The sequence below is a fragment of the Neofelis nebulosa genome, chromosome 16 (genome assembly GCF_028018385.1).
Source record: "Neofelis nebulosa isolate mNeoNeb1 chromosome 16, mNeoNeb1.pri, whole genome shotgun sequence".
NCBI lineage: Eukaryota > Metazoa > Chordata > Mammalia > Carnivora > Felidae > Neofelis > Neofelis nebulosa.
The window spans coordinates 39,946,729-39,972,693 of NC_080797.1; the positions used below are offsets into that span (position 1 = coordinate 39,946,729).

At 48.7% G+C, this 25,965-nt stretch overlaps 2 protein-coding genes across 4 annotated transcripts in view; one reads left to right on the forward strand and one right to left on the reverse strand.

The window, feature by feature from the left end:
* The window catches only part of FAM117A (family with sequence similarity 117 member A), a 43,748-nt gene extending 39,320 nt beyond the window's left edge, over positions 1-4,428 (reverse strand). The window contains exon 1 of the mRNA XM_058705147.1: positions 4,233-4,428. Within this exon, the coding sequence (XP_058561130.1) occupies positions 4,233-4,428 (196 nt within the window). The remainder of the gene's footprint in view (positions 1-4,232) is intronic.
* Positions 4,429-24,854: 20,426 nt separating this feature from the next.
* Positions 24,855-25,965, forward strand: part of KAT7 (lysine acetyltransferase 7) — a 31,781-nt gene continuing 30,670 nt past the window's right edge. Inside the window, exon 1 of one of the 3 annotated variants that reach the window (XM_058702496.1) lies at positions 24,855-25,061. In XM_058702496.1, the coding sequence (XP_058558479.1) occupies positions 25,047-25,061 (15 nt within the window). In that variant the 5' untranslated portion in view covers positions 24,855-25,046. The remainder of the gene's footprint in view (positions 25,062-25,965) is intronic. The other 2 variants (XM_058702495.1, XM_058702493.1) reach the window with 2 other exon arrangements.

The following is a 25,965-nucleotide window of genomic DNA, read 5'->3' on the forward strand; positions in this document are numbered from 1 at the left end:
AAGGATTTAAAAGTGCACCCCCAGGCTTCATTATAGCAAGGTGGTTCCTTGGCATAGAAGAATTGGGATTGCTTCTGGTACCAGGGTCCAGAAGGACCAGGAATTGATGAGGGCTGTCTCTCAAGGTCCCTAATAAGGGACCTCCTTTATGTGGTTCCAGACCTATCTAAACACCCATCCCCCAAGGACTAAGTTTCCAAAGCACTGCAAGGAAAGGAGTTTAATAATTACCGATAGCATTGCTAATAACAATGCGGCCTTATATTCACTGAAACGGCCATCCAGGAGAACCAACTGGACATTTGAAGTAAACCCATCCTACGTCCCCGTGGGGAAGCCAGCATTTTAGGGCGGCCATGACTACCGCCGGCTGTCAGCAGTCTGTTCAGAAAGAGAAAAGGTGTGTAGAAAAATCCCAAACAGGAGATAAACCTCAAGTAATTTCCAATGGAGTTGAAATGCGTTCACTGCAGTTGTTTCCGATGGGGGTACGAAGGGAGGGGGTACACATTTGCCTAACAGTCAAGCTTTTATGTAAATCCAAATTAGTTTATGTCCACTGAACACATGCCACCTGAAGACAGCGGCGGGCGGGTGGGCAGTGGAGGGTAGATAGCCTCCATTCACACGTGCTGATCTCCCACAAAGACTGAGAACTGACTAGAGGCAGATGACCCCCCCCTTTTCTTTTCGCCTAAAATAGGAGTGGGAATATAGGCTTGTTACCTTTCTTTACCCTCTTAGAATTTTCTGAGAAAGTATACGCTACACGTATTGAAATTGATCTTTATATAGGAATAATGGTAAGGAACATTGTCTAAGACAAAGGTATCCCAACTTTTCCTACAAAGTGCTATGATAGTAAATATTTTAAGCTTTGTGAGCCTTATGGTCTCGATCACAACTAGTCAACTCTGTCACCATGGTGCAAAAACAGCCACAGACAACACTAAAGAAAGGAGCATGGCTGTGTTCCAATAAAACTTTATTTACAAAAACAGGCAGAGGCCTGGATCTGGCTGCAGGCCATAATTGCCAACCCTTGGTTGAAGAAGGTTCTGATGGGCACAGGAGGTACACAGGCAACACTTGGCTCCCCCAGCACCTAGCTGGCCCCAGTAATTCTTCTCCACTAGAGAAGAATTTGCAAAGCTGGATTAAACATTATCTTCATTCTAGAGATATGAAGACAGAGACACTAAGCAGGATAGGGAAGACTGAAACCCAGAACAATTCACCTCCTAGTCCCGTTTGGTCCATCAGTGGTCCTGGAAGAACATAAAAGTTAGCAGCCTCCAGTTGACATGAGAAGCAAACGAGAATTTAATTAGAGGGGGAACTGCCATAAGAAATGTATCTTGGGTTGCTATTCCCCACTGGTTGATCTTAGCTTTCTTAGAGTTGACCTTCATTTTCCTCAGGGCTTTCTTTTGCCTTCCACGCTGCTAGCCCAGGCTCAGAAAAGAATGAAGCTGTTCCTCACTTTATGAAGACATTCCTTATGGATGAATGGCCACAGAAGGTAAATCCGTTCTTTACACCGTCACCCTGTGTTACAAGGTCTAACATATCTCGTCAGGAACACAACGGGGTGTGTGGGAGAGAGATAACTGCACAGCCCTGAACGCTACGTCGCCTCGAGATGGGAAACAAACAGTGATGACACCTGACTATCCCTGAAACCCAGTCCCAGCTCACGGGCCCGTTTTCAACAGTTGGGTTCCAGAGCCCTGTTTAGAAAGCTCATTTTAAAAGATGAGGGAATACAAGTGCAGGAGGAGGCCCTGAAATTCTGAAACCTGCAGTACTGGTTCCAGACCAATATAGGTTTGCTCTTTGAAGCCTGAAAGGCAATGGGTTTTGGCCAACACTGCTCTCACCTTGGCTAGGTGGAGAGAAGGGTGACGATCAGCAGCGGCAAACACGGATGGCACCTTCTGCTAGTAAATGGCAGAGCCCAGATCGTAAATGCAGGAATTCTGGCACCCAAAGCCAGGAGGATTCTCTTAAGGGTTTATGAATGCAAGGCGTTTCCTCCTATCACACATACCCTACTGGCCTAGAGGAAACCATTCCTGCCACTTCTCAAGTGCAAGATATGGAAACAATCTGAATGCACATAGACGGTAAAGTTAACACGTAGAAGACCTAATGTGCTCCTAAACCAAAGGCCATACACGTTTCCCTTAACGTCTACTCACAAAGAAGTCCACAGGCCCAGACCGCTCCTTCCTTCTACCTTTCCTCTGTCCTGCCTCGCTGAAAATCTATCCATAATCCCACTAGATACCAGATAATTGCCTCATGAATGCCTCTGGGGTACGAACAGGTGCAGAATTTACCCATCAGCCCAAATCCATACACAAGAAGCCACTCAACGGACCCGAAACCACGCAAAAAGTTATGCAGAACTCTAGCTTCCTATGGTTTTTACCAGGATCTTAGGGCCCATGGCCTTATAGAAAGAGGCCAGGTAAAGAACCCAGGTATCCAAACCTACACTCTTCTTTCCACAGCATCCACCAGTGCTTGTGCCTTCAGTGTTAGTTCTGTGGTAGACACAAAATGACCGCTCTTAAAATACGATCGCTACCAGATTTCCAGCTACTGCATAGGCAGGCTTTCTGTTGATTTCTACTAAAAGCGACTAAGGCTCTGGTGCTCGCTGTTCTACTAACTTCCCTGGACTCCAGGGAAGTCCAAACAAAACCAACAGGTTTGTAATCTTGTGGTTTGCTTTATGGCTCAAGATAGGCATGAGTTTGGGCATTGCCCTGCTCTACACTACCAGATTCTAGGCATACTTTTTACTAGTTGGTCGCCATCTTGCTGCCCGATTTGCCCAAGTGTTCTGTGTTCCAAGATGCAGTGTTAACATTCACACTGCCCATCCAAAGAGACTTGGACTTTCAACTTCAGAGACCCTCTTAATCCCGTTCCTATCTAGAAAGGCACTGTAGCAACTATAATTTCAGGAGGGGGGAGTGTGGCGATGAGGCTTAGTAATCACAAAAAGCTCAAGAAACTCTGGTGTAGAGAATGTCATTAACCATTAGATGGCAGAGACCATGACTCCTGTACGTTTGGTAGACGCTGAGGCTTTGGAAGTGTGCAGTGATCTTTTTCACATCTGGTGTGAATCAAGTGCAAGCCTCACTTTCCACTTATTGCCAACCTCCTCATGTCAGTGGGTTCCTTTCCCCATTCCTAACTGCCTGCCTTTGTGGGGGATCCATCACAGCTTTGAGTGTGAAAGCAAGGTTGATCTTGCTCCTCCCTAGCTTCCCCACACCCACCACACCAAGCTGCTCTTAAGACACCGTCTCAGTGCTGTTCAGAAAATGGGGGTATTTGCCACAGTGTACTTGACTGTAGCCCTCACCCCACTGCCACGTTGGCTGGCAATGCCTGGGACAAAAACAGCCTTGGTGGGGGTAGGAGGGAATGGCAGGGGGCAAACTGCCCAGGCTCTACACACACACACACACACACACACACACACACACACACGATGCTTGGAATGAGACAGCCATATTAAGCAGGTCAATGATCTGGGAGCATACAACTTGTGGGCCACACCAAGAGGAATGTAGGGAAATCGGAGCGGAGCGTTTGTACCGTAGTGAACGCCGTTAAACTAACTTATTCCAACGGCTCGGATGAAATCAGCTCCGGGAGGTGGCATAAAGGGAAGTGCACGTGAAGGGCTGGGGAAAGGAACTCCAGAGCTGTGGAGCGGGATGCCGGGGCCAAACTCAAGTTGGAGAAGTAACACATGGCTCCACGGGGCTCTCCTCCATGCCCCTCCCCCTCCCGGTGCAGACGTCCAGCGCCCACCGGCTCCTCGCTCCAGCGCCAGCCTGCACAGGGCGCCCCCTTCACGCGCCACTCATTCCTTCCTCACACCTCGCTGCCACCCCTGCGTCTTCCACTCACCCCCACACGACACCTCTGCCCGCTTTTCGGTTACGCCCCCAAAGCCAGCCTCCGTCTGCCAGGTCCCTCCCCTCACCTCCCGGCCCCGACTCCCCGCACACTCCGTCCCAGCGGTGGACCCAGCGTTCACCGCTCCTCGCTCTCGCCGCCCTCGCAGACTTTGCGCGACCCCCTTTCTCGCCCCTCGCCCCCGTCCACTTGCCCCTCACGCTTCTCCCCACACCCCTCCCCCCCGTCACGCGCCCCCCCTCCCCCAACGACTCCTCCCCCCGGTACCCGCTCCAGGCCCGGCTCACCTGCGCGGCCACCCCCGTCCCGGCGCTGGTGCGGCTGCTGCAGCTGGAAGGGGACCGTGGCCCTGAGCGGCTGCAGCCCAGCCCGGGGGGAGCCGACGGGGGCTGGGGGAGAGCAACCCCGCCGGAGCCCCCCGGCCCCTCCGCGCCCCGGCCCCCAGGGACCTCCGCCTCTGCCGCCCGCTGCGGCCCCCGCCATCGCCCGCCCGACAGCCTGCCTGCCTCGGCCCCACGGCGAGCCCCACACAGCCCCCCAACCCCCGCTGCGGCCGCTTATCTGCCCTGCGGGGCGGAGACCGGCCCCCTCAGCCCAGAGCTCTCATTGGCCCGCATACCCCCAGACCCCTCCTCCCAACCAATTCGCGGCTTGTTCTTCCCTTTCTAGTGGATGATTGGTCGATATGCCTAGCGATCCAACCCTAGACCCCACCCTCATCCCACCCCCTCCCGCTTTCCTCTGCCCGAGGGGCCGCTGATTGGTCCGTCCGGAAGAGGGCTGGTTCTCCAGTGCCACCAATGAGAAGACGCAGAAAAGGGGAGCGTCACACCCAGTCCCAGGTAGTATGCAAATACTCTGTCACGTGACGTCAGGCTAAGCGGGGGCGGGGCCGGGTGTAAGATGGAATCAAATACTAGTAAAATCATTATGGGGGGTAGGGAGGAGTGTCAAACTTCCAGCAATTGAGCCCGGCAAGCACCAAGAAAGCGATAAGTTCAAAAAGCATTACTTTTGATTTAACCTAAAAATGTGAGTTTTGAGTCCTCATAGGATCTCAGTGCCGCTTGCAAGCTCCAAAGTAAGATTCTACACATTAATACAAAGTTTGCATATATTTGCATGCGATTTGCATTATATTCGTGCACTTAATGGCTACCGTGCCTCATGTGACACCCACGTTTGTCTTTCTCCACGTTTCCAAGTCCCTAGCTGGTGTGGGTCCAACCCCCCCAAAAAAAAAAAAAAAAAAAAAAAAGCAGCTGCTAGCCTGTAAATTATATTGAGACTGAAAAGGAGCTGGGAATTTCCCTTCAGAGCCGTCCATTCCAAGTCTAACTCAGCAGAGTGGAAGGAACAAAGTGAGAAACTTGCCCAAATTTGCACAGTGACTCCATTACCAAATCCTGGTCTTCCCAGTTCTATGCTCTCTGACCTACAAGTCAAAATGAGATGAGACGGTCCCCGAAGAGGATGCACGCTTTTGTAAAAATCAATGCTATGATATATATGAGGATATTTGGGAAGGAAACAGCACTTAAGTTACTATTAAAAACTATTACTCTTCAAAAGAAAAAAATATTACACTTGGTATTTATTAACTGTTTTGTTCTATATATGGAAAAAGCAAAAGGCAATGAACCCTGGATTGTCTGCGATAAGGGACCACACAAATAATTGGATAATTCCCTCCAGATTTATATTTAGCTATGAATTCTATTTTTGATCTTGCTACAGATTTATCTTTCTATTTCTGTTTTTGCCCACTTTAATGTTAAAATGAAGGTATTCCCTGAAGCCATACTAGCTAATCAGAGAAAAGGAGGTAATCTGGGAGCATCCTGCAAGGCAAGGAGAGGTCATTCTGTGATTATGTATTGAAAACAGATAATACCCAAAGTGGAAATTCAAGAGTTGGTTGAATACTAAAATCAGTTTACATACACAAAACAAACTGAGGCAGTGGAACATCCTGAAGAATGGTTTTCTTTGCAAAAAGTATACTCTAGCAGAGCTGAAGGGTATACTTCAAGATCTGGCATTTGAAATCTTTTTTATTGGCTGGGAAACGCTGTAATCCTTTTCCATGAAGAAGACAACTTTAACACAGGCAGATAGAAATGAACAAAAACTGATGAACTGATAAAAAAATCAGAGTCTTTATAAACTTAACTCAGTTTTTTAAAAAGTGTCTTGCAACCTATAATATTCCTCAGTTGCAATTAGTTCAAAGTCTTCATATTCTTTTTATCATTTTTTTTTTTTTTTTTTTACATTCTCATGACAATCTGGAAGAAGAAAACCATAGATTTTTATTAGGGAGCGAGTAAGGAAACTAAGGGCCAAAAAGGTGAGTCCTTTTGATTTCTAGCTCAGATTTTTATCAGATCTTATGGAACTGCCCTGTCCCACATCTCCATTAACAAAATCAGTAATGGTAGCAGCTAACATTCACTGAGTTTCCTTCTCTATGTCAGGTACATGTTAAGGACTGTGTGTTCATTCTCTCATTTAATGCTTGTTATCACCCCTGTCAGATGGGTATCATCTCTGATTCAATGAAGTTTCAGAAAGAAATAGCATGCCCAAGGTTACTAGGCAGCCTGACTCTGCAGTTGAACTATTCTTGTAAAACTCTCTCATGAACACAGGTGGATTACTACTTATCTTTTACATAAAGCGTCTCCAAAGATGCAAATTTGGTTGAGATGTTCAAATCAACATTTTCCTACTACTTTATAGCTTTCACATACATCATCTCATTTAATTTTCACCACACCCCTGTAAAGCGGGAAAGAAATGCAGACATTTTGTCCCTATTTTACAGGGACGAACCTGAGCCTGACTCTCAGTAGCAGTTGTTCAGAGAATAGAGCGCTCTTGATATTCCTTGGTACCTGGGGGACTAACTCTGAGTTTCCAGGTAAATGTCTAAGTCACAGGTATTAGATGACTTGTTCAAGAGCATTCACTCAGTAAATGGCAGACCTGTGACTTACATCACAGGTCGTTTGGCTCCAAATTCAAGTACTTTCCCAACCAACTCAACTTCTAGACCACTGGCTGACCTAACAGCCAAACGATGGTAAGAACCAAAGGATGGCTAGTTGGTCTCTTGAAATCTGTTCTCGCCTGACAACATATCCCATTTCTGGACCCCCTCAACAAGTAAATTCTCAGACAATTTTAGGAGATGATGAGTGATTTTTATTGGTTGAGCCATACAGGATGGGTTAGAGGTTAAAGCCCTGGGATGAGGAAGCTTGAAATACTTTGGGCAGGTGGCTTCCTTTCTCTATGCAAGCATCACCTCTGCTCCATTAACCTCGAAGAGTTGTTCTAAAGATAAAATGGCACAGTATTGGAAGATGCACTCTTCCCTTGGAGAGAAGGGTAATGTGGGCAGTCTCAAGGACGTGGTGTTTAACTTTTGTTCTAAAGCCGAGGTACCAGAAAATGAGGGCCCGGACAGTGGAAGAAGAGCTAGCGGAGACAGTGTAGCTGGAGAATTGGATCTTCTGAGGCCAGAGAGTCATGGTCCTTCTTGATAAGTTGTTGGCAGACGACATTCAAGCTGACCTAGCTGAAGGAGTGAGAAGGCAGGCATAGGAGATCCCCGTCCGCTCCTTACTCAGGTATCACACCCAAGCAGCTGTCTCTTATTCCCTTTTCTATCACAGATAGCTTCTCCTGGCACGGGCTTGATGGTGAGGATAAAGACCTCATCTGAAGATAAACTCTTGTCTTTTTCCTCCACTGAGAGAAACTATGGCTTTGGGGAGGCTGGGTGATGCTACACATATCTTGCAGATGCCTTACAAAGCGTCTTCCAGCTTGCAAAAACAAAACAAAACAAAACCTTTGCGACTGTCCCCCCATCATCCTTGTCCACGTGATGGTCATTCATTAATTTACTCATCACGAATGTATTCAGACAACGACTCTGTGCCAGACACAGAGCTTGGCACTAAGGAATGACCGTGATATTCAGAGACACGCTCCCTACCCTGGAACTCACAACCCGGCAGGCCTGTATGCTGAAATGGTCCTGGGCTAGACGCTATTCCGATTGAGATATGATGTGGCTCCTGCTTTCAGGGCCTTTCGGTCAGAGGCAGGCACTCAAAAACAGCAAGAGTGGAGGATTACTTATGCAAAGCAGATCAATAAATTGTTTCTCCTCTGTAGGAGACTTAGTTGCCTCAGAGGGCTGCAACAGCAAATGCTCGGTTCCTTGATCCCAACCTACTTTGGGGACGTCCACAGTTGTCACAAACAAACGAGGACTCAAAGAATGGGAGTCACTTTTCCTACAGGAGTGAGTCAGAGGTACAGCCACTCTCGGAGCAGTCCCCCTAGGGCCTGGAGTCTTAAAAGTTGCAGGAGTCTGAGGGAGTACTGTGGGCAAAAGGCTGTGGGGAATTCTGGCCCATCGGAGGAGGATCAGCAGGGAGGTGTTGTCCTGCTGATTACTGAATTAGGAGAAGGCTGGCGTCCTCAGAGCCAAGAGAAGCGTTCTAGTTTTGAAGGTGCTGTCCAGCCCTAATTCCAGGACACCTTGACCCTCACCCTGAGCGTTTTTGCCACGGTTACCAACAAGAATGGGAACTCCAGATCGCCGTTTTTACCCTCCCGAACCTGATTCTCAGTAGCAGTTGTTCAGAGAATAGACGGCTCTTCGTATTCCTTGGTATCTGGGGGACTGTCTCTGAATTTCCAGGTAAATGTCTAAGTGCTTCCGTCTCTGGCCTTCGGGTTCCAAAATGATAAAACAGAAAATCAGATGACGCAGACACACAGTGTCTCTTTCCGACCTACCTCCTTTCCTCAGCCTCTGTCTGAAATGTCAGGCCCGACTCCTCAGGGAACGAGATCCTGAGGAAATGGGGTCAGAACTGAAGGAGCAGAGCGGCTGGAAAGGGGTTGGGAAGGAGGGTTGAAGGAATGAATGAGGTTATGGGAACGAGAGCAGGGAGGGGATCCCAGCCCTCCACACCTCTCCCACTCTGGTGGCCTCTCTCTCTCTCTCTCTATCCCTTCCCTCTTACTCCCAAGGTAACTAGATGGCCTGGATTTTGACCTTCGGTACCGTGTCTGACACATTTCATCAGACATGCTGCGGCCCACCGCTTCCTGTCTTCTGGCTTACTTCTCTCGCTTGCTCGCTCTCCTTCTTTCGGACCGGATGACATTGACTCCTCCGATCTTCGTTCCCCAATCTGGGAATCAGATTTGCCTCCGAAACGGCAGCCTTTTTAAAAATGAAGGTTCCTCATCCTTAACAACATAGGATATGGTGGAAGTCTTCAAACAGGGAGAGGGTAAATAAATGTGGGATCAGAGACATCGACATTTTGGAATGCTGGTCCTAGGGGCACTCCATGGAAAATACAGAGTAGATTTTTTTCACTTTACGGATGGAGAAACGGATGCCCAAGACAAGTGGTCAGAGGCCACTCAGAAAATCAGACACAGGGTAGGAGACCAGGGCTCCTGCATCCTGTTTAGTGTTGTCTGAAAACATAAATGACTTTTGAGGGAATTTAGATAGAATACTATTCACCAATAAAAATGAACGACCTAGTGATATGTGCCGCAGCATGCATAGACCTCAAACACATCATGCTAAGTGAAAGCAGCCAGATGCAAAAGACCACATAGTATGGGATTCCATTTATAAGAAATGCCCAGAAAAGGCAAATTTATAGAGACAGAAAGCAGATCAGTGGTTGCCTGGGACTGGGAAGGGAGCAAGCGTTGCCTGAAAACGAGCACGGTAAAACTTTTTGGTGTGATAAAATGACCTAAAACTGGAATGTGGTGACGGTTGCACGAGTCTATAAATTTGCTAAAAATCACATGATGATACATATGTAATAAGTGAATTTGATGGTATGTAATTTATGCCTCAATCAAGCTGTCTCCAAAGAAAGGAGTTAGATATGTTTAAGAGTGAGGGATCTCTGATATGTGCCAGCTCTGCTAAACCTTTTTAAAAAAATTTTTAATGTTTATTCATATTTGAGAGAGAGAGAGAGACAGAGAGAGAGAGACAGAGAGAGACAGAGAGAGACAGAGAGAGACAGAGCATGAGGGGGGAAAGGGCAGAGAAAGAAGGAGACATAGAATCCCAAGCAGGCTCCGGGCTCTGAGCTGTCAGCACAGAGCGTGACGTGGGGCTCCAACTCATGAGCTGTGAGATCATGACCTGGGCTGAAGTTGGACACTTACCTGCCTGAGCCACCCAGGTGCCCCAAACCCTGCTAATCTTTTAAGGGAATGTCTCGGGAACCAGCGCTACCCCCACGATCTCCCTAAAAGGTCACTATGAGAGACATAAGATTTGGCTCTTTGGCCTATGGAACACCCAGGCTGGCATTTTTCATTTTTTACAAATGTCCTCCTCTCTAAAATAGAGAAGTTTCGGGGCGCCTGGGTGGCGCCGTCGGTTAAGCGTCCGACTTCAGCTCAGGTCACGATCTCGCGGTACGTGAGTTCGAGCCCCGCGTCGGGCTCTGGGCTGACGGCTCGGAGCCCGGAGCCTGCTTCCGATTCTGTGTCTCCCTCTCTCTCTGCCCCTCCCCCGCTCATGCTCTGTCTCTCTCTGTCTCAAAAATAAACGTTAAAAAAAAAAATTAAAAAAAAATTAAATAAATAAAATAAAATAAATAAAATAAAATAAAATAAAATAGAGAAGTTTCCTAAAGAGAACAGGTGCGTCTCACTCATCACTCTTATGGCCTCACCAGCACTGTGACCGGCATGCAGGTCGTGCCTGTCAAAAAATGAAATGAATTCATTCATCCAGAGGCACCTGGATGGCTCAGTTAGTGGGGCGCCCAGCTTTGGCCCAGGCCACGGTCTCCCAGTTCATGAGTTTGAGCCCCACATCAGGCTGTCTGTTGTCAGCGCAGAGGCCGCTTCGGATCCTCTGTCCTCTGCCCCTCCCCAACTTGCACTCGCTCGAAAATAAATAAACATTTAAAAAAAGGAATTCAAATGAACTCTACTTCTGCTGCGTGCTGCTGTGTCACGTGACCATGGGCGCCTTGGGGTACCGTTTGGTTTCTAGAGCAGCACCTTGGTGGCAACAGGTTGCTTCCCTCACACCCGGACCTCCTCAGAGATCAAAGCCTTTGGAGAAGACAGGTTGGGTTACGTACACTCCCAGGAGACTGTGGAGTCTCAGCTCTCTATTTTTTTTAAAGATTTTTATTTTTTTTAAAAGTAATTGCTATGCCTAACATGGGGCTAGAACTCACAACCCTGAGATCGAGCATCACGTGCTCTACTGACTGAGCCAGCCAGGCGCCCCTTAGCCCCCTTTAGATGTCCCTCTTCTCTTCCCATGTACCTTCTTCAAGTTGGCCTCAAAAATACAATCACCCCAGGGCAAATAAGCTACAAAACCCTAAACATTCTCCATCTGATTGCACATCCAATCCCTCTCCCTGCCCCTCACACCATGCTCCACATCAGGCATCAAGTGTCATGAAATCCAAGTGAAAGGTATGCTAAATATAATGGAAGGAAGGAGTGATTGGAAAGTCGGTCTGTAGTCTGATTTCCTTCTCCCCAGTTCTGAGCAAAGGGAAACGTTTGCTCTGGTATTTCTTGCCGGCAACTACTGTGAGCCACTGCAGCCAGCAGTGGTGAAACAGCCTTGGCTGTTTAAGCGATGGATTATTTCTCCAAATGATCCCTCTTGAGTGTTTCTGATCACTCTTGAAATTCAGTTGGGGCTCAACGTCCTGTAGACCGAAAGGAGTGAAGCCTCCAGGTTTTGTGAGGCCTTGATGCTTGTCATTGGGGCGTTCCTCTTTCGGTTACAGAGTAAAGACATTAGAGAACCAGGCACAAGGCCCTAGAAGGTTCTGTACAAATGAGGGGCTCTGACTCTTAAAGTTTCGTTAGCTTCATGGTAAACCTGCGTCTGACTCAGAGAGTGAAGTCCGGTTATATCCCGTCCAATTCTTCAAGCCCTGACTGAATTAGGTATCTATTCCTGGTTTTTCCTGTGGATATCCTGTACCCAACACACGTATTCCACAAGATGGCTCTGGCTCAACAAAATGGCTTTGGCAGCTGAGTCTATCTAATGAAAAACTTCCAAAGGGCTGGATGGACACTCCTTCCATTTAGTGACTCATGGCACTTAGAATCGCCCTCTGTTCAGAGTAGATGGTTTCTCCTGCTGTGCATCATGGAGGGTGAGGAACTTGTGCTCAATTCTGGAAGCCCCTGATGGCTCCAAGCCTCGAGGATTTGTGTTGTTGTGCAGCGGAAGGGCCTGGAATGTTCCAGTACATTCCACCAGTGGCCTTTGTGACCCCTGCTTCCAATCAACTTGGGCAAAGGCCTGGTAGTCTACAAAGTATCCTGTATTCTGCTGGGGTAGGAAGCAGCTCGGCCTTGCTTCTTCCATGCCACTCTGATAATATCACACAAGTTGGCACCTTCCTTGGAAGTCCCACCCAGAAGCTCTTTCCAATTCTTTGATCTCCTGGGTGTTGGCCTAGAATGTCAAGCCAGGGTTTAGAACCCAACCCTGCCGATTTCTCGGCCCCTGTACACTCAACTCTGAATTCTTCCGAGGACAGATTGAAAATCCTGGGATCCCTGAACCAGTGGTGGGCCTGCATTCCTCAAAATGCCCAAGAAGCCTGTACCACCTGTGGAGACAGTAACATCAGGACCCCTGGAAGGAAGGGATATATAATCAGGATGCTAAAGGCCATGTGACCCTGCTTCACAGCATGGAAGAAAACACCCACCTACTGGGTGCTCCCTGTAGGCTACGTAATCTGTACACATAATCTCATTTAATTCTCAGCATTATTATACCCTATACAGTAGGTATAATCACCCCCATTTCACAGGGAGGAAAACTGAGGCTCCGAGAGGTTAGGAAATGGGTTGAAAGTTATATAGATAAAAGTGACAGGCCCACCTGCTTTTAAGGACTGTGTGTATAACTTGCTACTGGGCACTGGGAGGGTGGGGGTCAGAGGGATACAGACCTATAGGTCCATCCCTTCCCCAGAGGCTGAAGGTCAGAGTTAGGAAAACAGGCCGGACCAGCCATGCCACCCGTCAGACCACCTACTACCCTGCCTCCCTGTCACTTCCCCAGCCTTAAACTCTTTCAGATTCTGCCTTTGTTTATATCACAGGAAGCTGTGCTCAGAAATGATGGAGGTGAATCTGGCAGGTTCCAGCTGTTCCCGGTGTGGGAGTCGAACATTTTTTGGAACTTCTCCTTGGCAAAAGCGTGTCTTTCCTTCAGCGGACTAGCCTAGGATCAAATCCATTTGCTTCCTCCGAGCTTCCCAGCTTGGAGGAGGGGAGAGAGATGGGGAAGCTGGGGGGTTTCCATTTGGAGAAATGGGAGAAAATGAAAGGGGGTAGAAGGGCAGCATTGCTCTCTGATCAAGGCCTCCAGAGCTCCAGAGCCAAGACTCTTAAGAAATTTCTGTAGTGTGGCAGGTAAAGTGAGAAAGCTCTTTGTGGGGTCAAAAGAGAGGCGACAAGAGGAGGCCCTCTGGAAGCCTCACCAGAGGAGGGTGGGAAGGAGGTCCTGGTAATTGATCCGGGACCCGGATGCTTGCGTGGCTCTGATGGTTAAGAGTGGACTCTTGGTTTCGGCTCAGGTCATGATCTCACTGTGCGTGAGTTTGAGCCCCACGTTGGGCTCCATGCTGACAGTGCAGAGCCTGCTTGGGATTCTCTCTCCCTCCTTCTCTCTCTGCCCCTTCCCCACTCCCATGCTCTGTCCCTGTCTCTCTCTCTTCAAAATAAATAAAGTAAAAGAAAGAAAAAAAAAAAAAAAAGAATTGATCCAGGACCGAAAAAGTGTGCTTGAATTCTGAAACCACCGTAATCAAAAACGAAAGGGACTCGCCCCTGGGACTCTGTCTCCCCATCTCTGGGGTGGGGGAACAAAATAAATTGCACCCTTGCTGGATTGTGCTTTCCACGGCCACAACACACCGGCTACACCGCTTGCCCGGCCTGTCCGACAGCTCGGTGGGGAAGCGTGTGTTTGGCTGATAAATGATGAGCACCGTTGCCCGTTGCCCATTTTCTTTTCTCCCTGCTTAGTTTGCTGTAAACTTCTGCCTGGCAGGGAGCCCCCGAGAGAGGTGGGGTAAAAAGGGTCCTCCGGACAGTATTTAATACTCAGTGATTTATGGGCTGCTGGAAGGTGGGCAGGGGGTGGGGTGCAGAGAGGGGAAGCCCCCGGGACTCGTTGCCACTGTGACGCGTCAGCACACCATTGACAAGAGTCGAAAGTATTTACCTGATATATGTGCCTTCGGTTTCAAGATACCCCTCCTGGGCCCTAAGACTCGGGTACCATCTGGGATGAGACGCGTGCAACTGGCTGGAATGAGTCTAATGGACATACATCCAACGCTTTAGCCTTTCCTGTAAGCCTCCCACTGCTGGGTGAGGGAAAAAATAAGTGAGGCGGAGCAGCTCAATGGCTGTTTTGGGAGGATTTATTTTTTTTAATGCATAAGAATTCTTTTGAACCCTCCACGGCTCCAAGAAAAACTATTTGAAATGTCCCTGCTTAAGGGGCCAGGGGGTTAAGTGCCAGGGATGGAAGGCTAAATGCCAGAGATGCTGGTCGCAGGGATTCTTGGGACAGGGGCTAATGGCCTCCCTGCTGTGGGCTCAGGAATACCAGGCCCAGGCTTTGGTTGCCCTGAGAGATGCAGCCATTTTTACTTCTGACTGAAGGGCACCACCTTCTGGGATTTTCCCTTCGCTGGCGAAACACCAGAGTAGAATATGCCCAGGGGACCAACAAGGCATGTGCCCAAGAGTCTGGAGGGCACTGAAGGAGATAACAACGTGAGGTAGGGTGAGGCCCGTGCTTTCTATAGTTTAGAGTTTGGCCCTTGCTGGTGGAAAGAAGATGCATTTTGTGAGAGCGCCTGGTAAATTACCCTTCATAAGTATGATCTCAAAAGGTCAAGGGATGGGCCTTGAATAGCCCTAATGTCCCTGAAACAGTCTATTGTATAGCTATTGTCTATACATGTAAAGGAACCCTTCTTGGCCCTATTCATACTTCTCTTTCTTTCTTTCATTCTTTCATTCGGCCTTTGGGGTTTCCCAACTGAATGACTGCCTACTACCTTATCCCCTGACCCAAGACTACCCCCGCCTTTAAGCTTTAGCAACAAAATAGCTCAACAGGCGTTTTCTTGAGCTCCTACTATGTGCCAGGCATCCCACTACGTGCTAGGGGTATAGAGATGAACAACACACACGGTTCATTTCTCTGGGGAGTCCACAGTCTAGTTTTCAAGAGATTTTCCTTTGTGCTGACCTTTGGGGATTTGGTAATCAAACTGGCATCTGACCCCTTTCCGTTTTCGTACGCGTGGCTCAGACCCTCAGCCTCCGTCTTTCCAGGCTTTTAAAGTTCGTTTCATACTTAAAGTTTGTCTCCACTTTTCTGTTGCTAATTTGCATGACTTTCTCTGGACTCTGACAGGTCTTCCTTGGGAGCTGAGTGACCAGAATCAGGCACCGTCCTTTGTAGACAAATGCTATACGAATGTGTGCACGCGAGCAACACTACGTTTTCTGACTTCCTTCATTGGTCTGTTTGCCATTCTTTCAAACCTCCAGGAGTCACTGAGTGCCCACTAAGTACCACGGTAGGTACTGTGCTAGGAACTGAGGTTGCAATGGTAGGTAAAACGGACACTCCCCTCACGGAGCCTTAAGTCTGGGGTGTGTGTTATGGGGATAGAAGATAAAGAATCCGAAAGGCACCGAAATAAACACACAATTACAAACTTGAGACCGAGGGCCGCGAAGAAATGTACAGGGTGCCTCAGAATGTCGAAATGGGGGCCTGGATCTGGTCTGGAAAGGGTTCCCTGAGGAAACGACATTTGAGCCGAGATCTGAAGGAGTATGGAGGTAGGTAGAAGGGTATGAGGGAGAACATTGCGAGTAGCGTAAAGTGCAAAGGTCCTGAGGTCGAAGGGACCAGCGTGCTCCAGTGGAACTGTAGGCAGGCCAGTGAGGCTACATACAGCACAGAGAATGAGGTTGTGTGGGATAAATGGAAGAAAGACCGTGCAGGACACTACGGGCTAGGTAAGGATGCCAGTCGTTAATTCTAGAGCAGCACATGAGACAAAAATCTCCGGAAGGGTGGCTCTTTTCCCCAGCTTACTAATGCTGCTTCTACTTATCTTGAAGGAGAACAGTAACGATGGTCTGAACTCCTAAGAACATTCCCGGTGTCCTGGCATGGTGTGGCTATGTTTGCCTGGCACTGGGGAGGTGCAGGACTGATAAGCCAGCCCCAGCCTGGCAGCCCTCAGGCAAGGGATGGCCCCTGCTCCTGTGGACAGAGGAGCAGGGGTGGAGGGTGGGTGGAGTGCTTTGCCTGAGCTATCAGCTGCACAGTGACGCTTGGAACAGCCCCAAGACTATGGCTCTTGTTCCTAGATAACTCTATCAGGTATACATACCCCCATTTAAATGGCCTGCTCACCCCGCCACCCTTCCTGTACAGCTGTTCTCCCCACCTGATCTGGGGAAGGCCCCTGGATAAGAACTCTGACTGCCTAGAACCTGGGGTCTTGACCTGCTGAGTTCAGGCATCTGTACTGTCTGGAACCGTGTATATTTACACATCCTTGATAGTTCTCCACGGGAAGTTTTCCTCCTGGAAGTCATGGGAGAAGAGGGTCATGGTGATTGGACTTAGCCTTTCTGAAGGCCTCTCCTTCCTTCCTTCTTGTCCTTTATTCGGAGAATGTGGTTTGGTGTAGTGACATCTACTGGCAAGGCTAGGCAGGTAAGCAAATGACCAGATGCCCACTCATCCTCAAGCAATTTCTGGTCTAGGAAGACAAATCATCCTAAGCCTCTGATATTGGTTAGAGCAAGACACGTTGGACCATGTACATGCTGGTTTGCCTTAAATGCAGAAATGTTCTTTCTAGTCGCGGTTTCCATCCCTCGCTTCGGCCAGCTGATTCACATTTGGGTACAGTTAGTCACAAGGGAGGCTGGGTAAGCATGTGTAAATGACTCAGAGGGACCCATTCCGAGCCCCCATTCCTGGGAAAGCATCTCCCAACAAAATAAAACGACCCACAGTTTACGCATGGCAAAATTCAGGGTCAGTTTTCATCCTCCTGAAGTTTGACTGGTTTGGGAAATGTTTTTCCCTGGGACTCAGTTTCTCCCTAAGTCACTGGGAAAATGTCGTCTACAGAACCGTCTTCAAGGTTCCTGTAGTTGGCTAAGAGGGACTGTAGTTTTAAAGTGGCTCCTTGACTATTGCTGAGATAAAACAGAGTCTGCCTCCTCACTGCTTTAACTCCTGTCACCTGCATACTCTGTTCACCGTGTCATTCTCTCTCAACAGCACGCATACTTGACTAAGAGTTGGCCCCTAGAGGTAACTGGGAAGCCAGAGCAGAGCAGGAGAAAGTACTGGATCAAGGATTACGAAGCGAACGGTCTGCGTTCTTGACACAACTGACTCTGTAACTGGATGTGGCTCGCACGAGGCATCTGTCTGTCTACCTGTCTATACCTCGTTCAGACTTAAAAAGAAAGTCATCAAGGGGCGCCTGGGTGGCTCAGTCGGTTAAGGGCCTGACTCTTGATTTCGGCTCAGGTCGTGATCTCGTGATTTGTGGGACCGAGCCCTGCCCTGGGCTCTGCGCTGACAGTGTGGAGCCTGCTTGGGATTCTCTCTCTCCCTCTCTCTGCCCCTCCCCGCCTTGTGCTCTCGCTCACTGCCTCTCTCCCTGTCTCAAAAGTAAATAAAATAAACATTAAAAAAAGAAAGAAAAGAAAATCATCAAGGCCTCAGTAGGGAAATGAGTAATGAGTGGGATTTCATGGAAGAGGAAACAGAACTGGTAAAGGGACACATGGAAGACTGAAGTATATCCTAACCAGAAATAAAAATCAAAAGCACATTGGAGGGGCGCCTGGGTGGCTCAGCCAGTCTGGCTCTTGATTTCCGCTCAGGGTTGTGGGATTGAGCCCCGTGTCAGGCTTCACGTTGAACGTGGAGTCTGCTTAAGATTCTCTCTCTCTCTCCCTCTCTCTCCCCCTTCCCCCCCCCCGTCCCCTCCCCTGCTAGTGCAGGTGCGCATGCTCTCTCTCTCTCTCTCAAAAAAAAACTAAATAGGGGCGCCCAGGTGGCTCAGTCAGTTAAGCATCTGACTTCAGCTCAGGTCATGATCTCACAGTTAATGAGTTCAAGACCCGCATGGGGCTCTGTGCTGACAGCTCAAAGCCTGGAGCCTGCTTCAGTTTCTGTGCCCCCCGCCCCGCTCCTCCCCCACTTATTCTCTCTCTCTCTCTCAAAAATTAACATTTTTAAAATAAATAAACATTTAGGGGCGCCTGGGTGGCTCAGTTGGTTGAGCGTCCGACTTCAGCTCAGGTCATGATCTCATGCTCCGTGAGTTCGAGCCCCACGTTGGGCTCTGTGCCGACAGCTCAGAGCCTGGATCCTGCTTCGGATTCTGTGTCTCCCCCTCTCTCTGCCCCTCCCCTGCTCAGGCTCTGTCTCTCTCTGTCTCAAAAATAAATTAAAAAAAAATTAAATAAATAAACATTTAAAAAAATTAAAAAAAAATAAATTTTAAAAAGCACATTGGAGGCACAGTTCTCGTTCTGACGAAATAACATGATCTTAAAAAAAAAATTGCAAGATCTTATTAAATGGTAACACTTAATCACTTCTGGGAACAACGTCTTAAAACTGGCACCCTCACACAATGACGGTGACACTTTAAGTTTGGGCAAGTGTTTGGGGAAGGAAATAAAGCAATATATAAAGGGTAGACATAGTAACAGGACAGACCTATGGAGGCATGCAGACGCTCGCTACAGCGTTATCTGACAAAAGACTCTCAATAATCTCGAATAGAAGAATGAGCACATTTTTTATTTTTTAATTTGAGGTAGAGAAAGTGAGAGGGGGCGGGCGCGCAGTAGGGAGGGGCAAAAGGAGAGAGAAAATCTCAAGCAGGCTCCATGCTCAGCTCAGAGCCCAACATGGGGCTCGATCCCACAACCCTGGGATCACGACCTGAGCCAAAATCAAGAATCGGACGCTCAACCAAGCCCCCCCCCCAGGCGCCCCAGAATGAGCACTTGATGTCACAGTACCAGAGCGACATCACCCAGCAATTATAATTACAGTTATGAAGGCCATAGAGACACATGGCGAATGTTGAGAATATGTAAGAAAATGTGAAATTTCATGTAAACGCTGAGCGCATCTATGAAAAAAATGTGCACAGTAATAAAGCGTGTGCCTGTGGAGAGAAACTGAACCGCACCCTGCCAAAAGAAAAATAAATAAATAAAAGCAGCTTGGTGGCAGCAGTGAGGTTAAGATGTCTTATTCTCGAAAGTCATACTCTCCCAGCCCCCTCTATATGCACTTGTCCTGCATTGTCTGCTCTGGGAGGGGAAGGACCATGTCCGTTTATCCACAGTGTGCACTCAGCTCCCAGTCCGAGCCTAGCACTTATCAGATGCTCGGTAAATATTGGTTGAATGGGTACGCGAAAATGCCTGCAGTCCAAAAAGTCTCAACCCAGGATCGCTGGGTATGTTCCATCCTGGGGAATAAACAGGAACTTGGTTTCGCTCGAATAAAAAAATGAAGGCGGGGCGCCGGGCTGGCTCAGTCAGTAGAGCATGTGACTCCTGATCTCCAGGTTGTGAGTTCAAGCCCTCAAGGTGGGCGGAGCTTACTCAAAAAAAAAAAAAAAAAGAAGTCCTATCCATAATGACAATTCCCTGGTCTTCTTGATAAGTGAATTTGGGCACGGAGAACCCAGGGAGAGACAGTCTGTTAGAGCAAACCCAATTACCACCCAGGAACATATGTTGCCCTGAGGCCTCCGCTGCCATAACAACACCTTGTAACTATAACTACACCCCTGGAGGGCTTTGGCCTTGTCAAATGTGGAAAAGGATGTCTTTATCACAGGCAGGCTTTGTGGGCAGATGGACTTCCCGAGGGAGATTGGATCAGGGAAGGGAGGTAGATAAGTAGAGAAGGCGGGTGATGAAGGGCAAGGGCGGGAGAAGTACTATGGAATCAAGATTAGGGTGATTTTTTTTTTTTAAAGCCATTTTCAAAATGTGGTTATTTGACTGTTTAGTTTTGGTGGTTATTTATAACCCCAGCTGCAGAGGCGGGGAGCTATGCCTGAGCCTGCTGGGATCTGTCCAATACCTTCCCCCAGGGTGGGGTTGGGGAGGGGTGGTGGCTAAGGGGGATACATGAACCAAATTCCCAAGTGGCCAAGAAGGTAAGAGAAGTTCCAGGCCACCTCCAAGAAGAGTAAGAAAGACATGACCATTCGTGCCTGCGCTGACTCCATTTTTAAGGCAGCTGTACACAAAAATATTTTAATATGAATTACGGTCACATCAGCAGCCTCTGAGCTTCTCCCAAAGGGATAGAGACTAAGCCAATACCTCTACTTAGAAGTTATGAGACTGGCCTGGCTACCCTAGCCGCTAAAATGGCCAAGGCATGCTTCTCCACCTTGCAGGTCAGTTTCTGCACGCAGAGGACACCGCTGTTTCTAACCCTTCCTAGACCCATCACTGGTCAAAAAGCAGGTTTAAGAGGAGAGAGGGTGGCTGGCTCCTGACTGAGCCAACACTTGGCAGTCGCCACTGCATTTACTGGGCCCTTTAAGATGTCAGGCAGCAAGGGAGAAGCTGGAGACGGTGTAGCCAGCCAGGCAAGGCTCCCAACCTCCAGGAGCTCCCAGGCCTTGGAAGGAGACAACCACCAACCACACTTTGCATCTGAAATATGGTACCTATCATTTTACTGACAAGGGAGCATTTTAAAGGAAGTTGAGGGACTTTTTTTTTTAACATTTTATTTTACTTTTTGAGAGACAGAGAGAGACAGAGCACAAGCAGGGGAGGGTCAGAGAGAGAGAGAGAGAGAGAGAGAGAGAGAGAGGCACAGAATCCCAAGCAGGCTCCAGACTCCGAGCTGTCAGTACAGAGCCCGATGGGGGGCTCGAACCCATGAATGCGAGATCTTGACGTGAGCCGAAGTCAGATGCTCAACCGAATGAGCCACCCAGGTGCCCCAAGGAAGTTGAGGAATCTTTTAAAGAGCTTACAAATGTGACTGAGACAAGATACAGACACAAGAAAGAAAATGCACAAGAACATACACAAAAGACTACCCCCACTTCTGACCTTGCTCTGTTCCTCTTCAACTCAGGGTAAGTTATCATAGAGTCTGATGTTTAACCAACTGAGCCAACCAGGCACCCCAACACAGATGTGAGAGACAGAGAATCTTTTTTTTTTTTAGTTTTTTTACATTTATTTAGGTTTTTAAAAAATTTTTTTAATGTTTATTTATTATTGAGAGGCAGAGATACACAGAGCATGAGCAGGGGAGGGGCAGAGAGAGGGGAGACACAGAATCTAAAGTAGGCTCCAGGCTCTGAGCTGTCAGCACAGAGCCCGATGCAGGGCTCAAACTCACGAACTGTGAGATCGTGACCTGAGCTGAAGTCGGTCGCCCAACCAACTGAGCCACCCAGGCGCCCCTACATTTATTTAGTCTTTGAGAGACAGAGCATCTGCAGGGGAGGGGCAGAGAGAGAGAGAGAGAGAGAGGGAGTCATAGATTCCGAAGCAGGCTCCGGGCTCTGAGCTGTCAGCACAGAGCCCGACGCGGGGCTCGAACTCCAACCACAAGATCATGACCTGGGCAGAAGTCGGACGCTGAACTGACTGAGCCACCCAGGTGCCCCCCCGCCCCCCACTCTGTGTTCCTTGAGCTGAAGTGAGGTTGAACAGACATAAGCAATCATTAGACCATGCCCACATTCACAAACATTAGGATGCCAGCCATGACTAGGGTGACTGGAATTATAAATATCAGTAACAACGGCCATTTATTGAGCACTTACTCTGGTCAGGAACTTTGCTAAGCGCTTTACCACGATCACCTCTTTTGAGCCTTACAACAGCCTTGTGGGGGCGGCTATTGGCATCTCCATTTCACAGATAAGAAAACCGAGGCACAAATTCGAAAACTTGTCCGAGAGCACCGCAGCGAGAAAGTGGCAGGGCTGAAATTCAAAGCCAGATCTGACATCAGAGCCCTGTGCCGGACACTAGGAGAGCTGATGAGCGAAATAAATAGGAGTTATGTTCCTATTATCTGTTTGGAAAGGAGAAAAGGGAACAGGACATCTACCAAGTTGTATAAGGAAAAGTGTAAATATAGCACTAAGTGCAAAATGCCACATCACGGTGCCTTACTACCTTAGAATGAATAAATCAGGAAAGACTTTCTGAAGAAAGTAAATTTTTTAATGTTTATTTGTTTTTGAGAGAGAGAGACACACACACACACACACACACACACGGAGCATGAGCGGGGGAGGGACAGAGAGGGGAAGACACAGAATCCGAAGCAGGCTCCAGGCTCTGAGCCGTCAGCACGGAGCCCGACGCGGCGCTCGAACTCACAAACTGTGAGATCGTGACCTGAGCTGAGGCCGGACGCTTAACCGACTGAGCCACCCGGGAACCCCGGAAGAAATAAGTTTTAAACAAAGTTGGGAGGGGCGCCTGGGTGGCGCAGTTGGTTAAGCGGCCGACTTCAGCTCAGGTCACGATCTCGCGGTCCGTGAGTTCGAGCCCCGTGTCGGGCTCTGGGCTGACGGCTCGGAGCCTGGAGCCTGTTTCCGATTCTGTGTCTCCCTCTCTCTCTGCCCCTCCCCCGTTCATGCTCTGTCTCTCTCTGTCCCAAAAATAAATAAAAAACGTTGAAAAAAAAATTTTTAAAGAAAGTTGGGAGAGGCATCCAGGCAGGAGGAAAAGCCTGTGTAAAGGCAGGAAAACCAGTGGAGCTACCTACGTTAAGTCTGGTGGATGAGGATGGGCAGGGGGCAACTTAGTCAAGAGACTCTGAAACCCAACATCAGTCCCTGCTTCAAAAGCCAATTGTGCCACGATGAAAAATGACCCTCAAGGTAAAGATTATATTTAATTCAGAAAAAGAAAGGAAGAAAAAGGAGCTTTTAGGGTTCTCTCTTCCCCCTTCTAAATACGCCTACCCATTCCGCTTTAAGTATACATTTTCCTTAGGACCATCTTTCTATCCTATTGATGTTAGTTTTTTTCACCTTTTTTCCAGAGTGCACATTTTCCAAGGATATAAGAACCATGTCTAAATGAAACTGTACATTCTTTCGTGTCAGCCGCAGTGTTGGAGAATCCAGCGTAAGAGATTAATGTTGAACATTCGTAATGCTGGTGTTCGTATGACGAGTGGTTACGTCAGGATAAGATCTTCTCAAGTCCTAATTTCCAGGGAGGGATATTTCACCATCTTTGAGGGCTATTCATTCAGAGACTGTGAAAGGGTAAACATGATTTGATTGACTAGCAAGCATTTCCTGTGCATAGAGGACCGTTTGGGCACTATTAAGGATGACACACAAAACTGAGATGTGCTTTTAGCATTAAGAGCTCCAACAAGTTCTTATGTCCAGTTCAACCTAAAGCAGGTTATTCAGAGGTATTTATACTAAACACTAGAAGCCAGATACTAAATACTGAAAGCTGCCTGTATTACCACTGGCCCAGAATGCCCCCCCCCCCCCCCCCCAGGAGAGTGCTGGCTAAGGGTCTGGAACTTTAACTCTTCCTAGTTCTCTGTTTAGCGCATCAGTCAGATGTTTACCTTCGGCTGCTTTGTTCTTTTAGCTCTGCTCCAGGGGGAAAACTCCATCTTACTTGGCCTCAGGTGAAACTGGGGTCCAGGAGTCTAACTTAATGACTGAGTATGCCTGGATTCCACCCGGTCGCTCTTCGCCAATCTTTGGTCCTCTCAAAGCATTTCCTCCAGAGAGATTACATCCTCAAAGCCTGCTCTCCATTTGCCAGCCTTTTAAAATTGCTCTTCTCCTAGCCTTACATCCATGACCAACTCTTCCTCTCAAGACAGGCCCTATTATTATTATTATTATTTAAATATCCATGCCTTTTTTGTTGTTGTTGTTAAGCTTCAGCTTTACTAAAAATATTCCTTCCTCTTCTTCCCTCCCCCAACTCCTGGCTCAAGCATCTAGATTTCCAGAGTTAACTTGGGCTAAGTGGGGATCACCGTTTCTCCGACTCTCGCTACCGCACCAGCACCCGCCCCCACCCCCGCGAGCCACCCAGGGCTCTCAAACCCGCACAGAATGGGGGAAGGAGATGGGCGCTCACCATAGAGCGAATGTGGGAATTCTCTGGAGCTACAGCCTCTGGAGAATGGTTCTGCCTCTTTCCGCGACCTGAACGACTAACTTACTTGCTGTTCGCTACGGGCAAGGACAATGTCTCCTCTACCAGACAACAAACTTCCTGATGATGCACGCTACCCTTCAGTTCCTTTTACAAGCCCCCATTCCCATCACTTTGAGACACAGGATGGCTTTTAAGATGCAATTTCTTGGGCAAAATATCCCTTCCCAACGTTGAGTTTAAAGGATAAACGAAAACGTCCTTTGGTCAACCAGGCAACCAAGGGGTTAAACCTCAGCCACCTGATGGATTCTGGGGGTTTCCTTCCTCTACTTCAGAAATTAAAACGAACGGGAAGGGAAATTTTGCCCAAGGTAAAGATGAGAACCGTTAACTTCAATTGTCAGGCTTCAGCCCCAAACAAGAATGGCTGCCCACGTCCACAAAAGGTGCCAAGCCCCTGACTAAACATGGCTGGCCCGGGTTTCTACCACCGTGCTACCTTCTGCCCAATTCTAAAATGGCGCTCACTAGCCTCACCAGAAGGAGCGAACCTCCCAGCACCCTCTCTGGCCCGTAACGTCAGGTGACGCGAGCCCCAGCCGGAAGTGAAGGAAAAAGCGCCTCAGCCCGCGGCGCCTGCGCAGAAGGGTCTAGGCGCTGTGAAGCAGGAGGCACTTGGGATCGTCCGCAGGATTGGGACTGCTACAGAGGCCGCCACGGAGCCCGCCGGAGCCACCGTTCCTGCTGCTGCTGCCGCCGCTGCCCGAATCGGAACTGTCGGGCCGCAGCCGCCGGCAATGCCGCGAAGGAAGGTGAGAGGAACAGGACAGAGGGATGGCGGGTGTCTAAGGACAGTCGACTGGGCAACGTGACGCAGTTGGCCACGCCTCACGGTGGTTGGGTGCCAACTTCCCGCTTCCCCCAATCTAGCTCAGCAACCCTCTCTTCTGTCCATACCCGACAGAAAAATGTGGGCCCGATCCTGGCCTCGGCCTATGCTTGCAACTATTCCCGCCCTCTGCTTGCCTGGCTCGGAGGCGTTCTTCTCGGTAATTGGTCGCTGAAACGCCTGGAAGCATATTGATTGGCTGGTGACACCGCCCATTTGGGTCCAACGGTCACCTCCCCGCGTGCGGGGGCGGTGTCGGGGCCTGGCCCTACAGCTCTCCGACTGGCTGTAGAGAACGATCCCTCCTCTCTTGATTGGCTAGACTTGGCAGTCTGTCCCGTGGGGGCGCGGCGTAGCCGTAGCGCGATTGGGGGGCACGAATCCCCGCCCTTCCGGCCGGGGATGCTGATAGGTGCATGGGCGGGGTTTTGGAGCATCCTTCCTCTCCAGGCGGGGGGCACAACAAAGCAGAAGACTGGGTGGTAGAGAACCAGCGCCCACTCCCTAGGGATCCCGCTCAGGCCCTTTTGCATCTAAGACGTATTTTTTTCCTTAGCTGCTCATTTGGACAGCGGCCAGAAAATGCAGTTCGTAAAGTCAAAAACTTTCCACAATTACATAGGATTTATAAGGTCACCTAGGGACACCCCCATCCCTTTTCTTTGCAGCTGAACAAACAGAGGCCTAATGGAGTGCCCTAAGCCACTCCCATTAGGCAATAGCAGAGCCTGGACTACAGAACAAATCTAATTCAACAAATGTTTATTGACTGCTTGCTACTGTGCTAGTTGCTGGGGATTCACAAATTAATCAGACATGATCCCTGG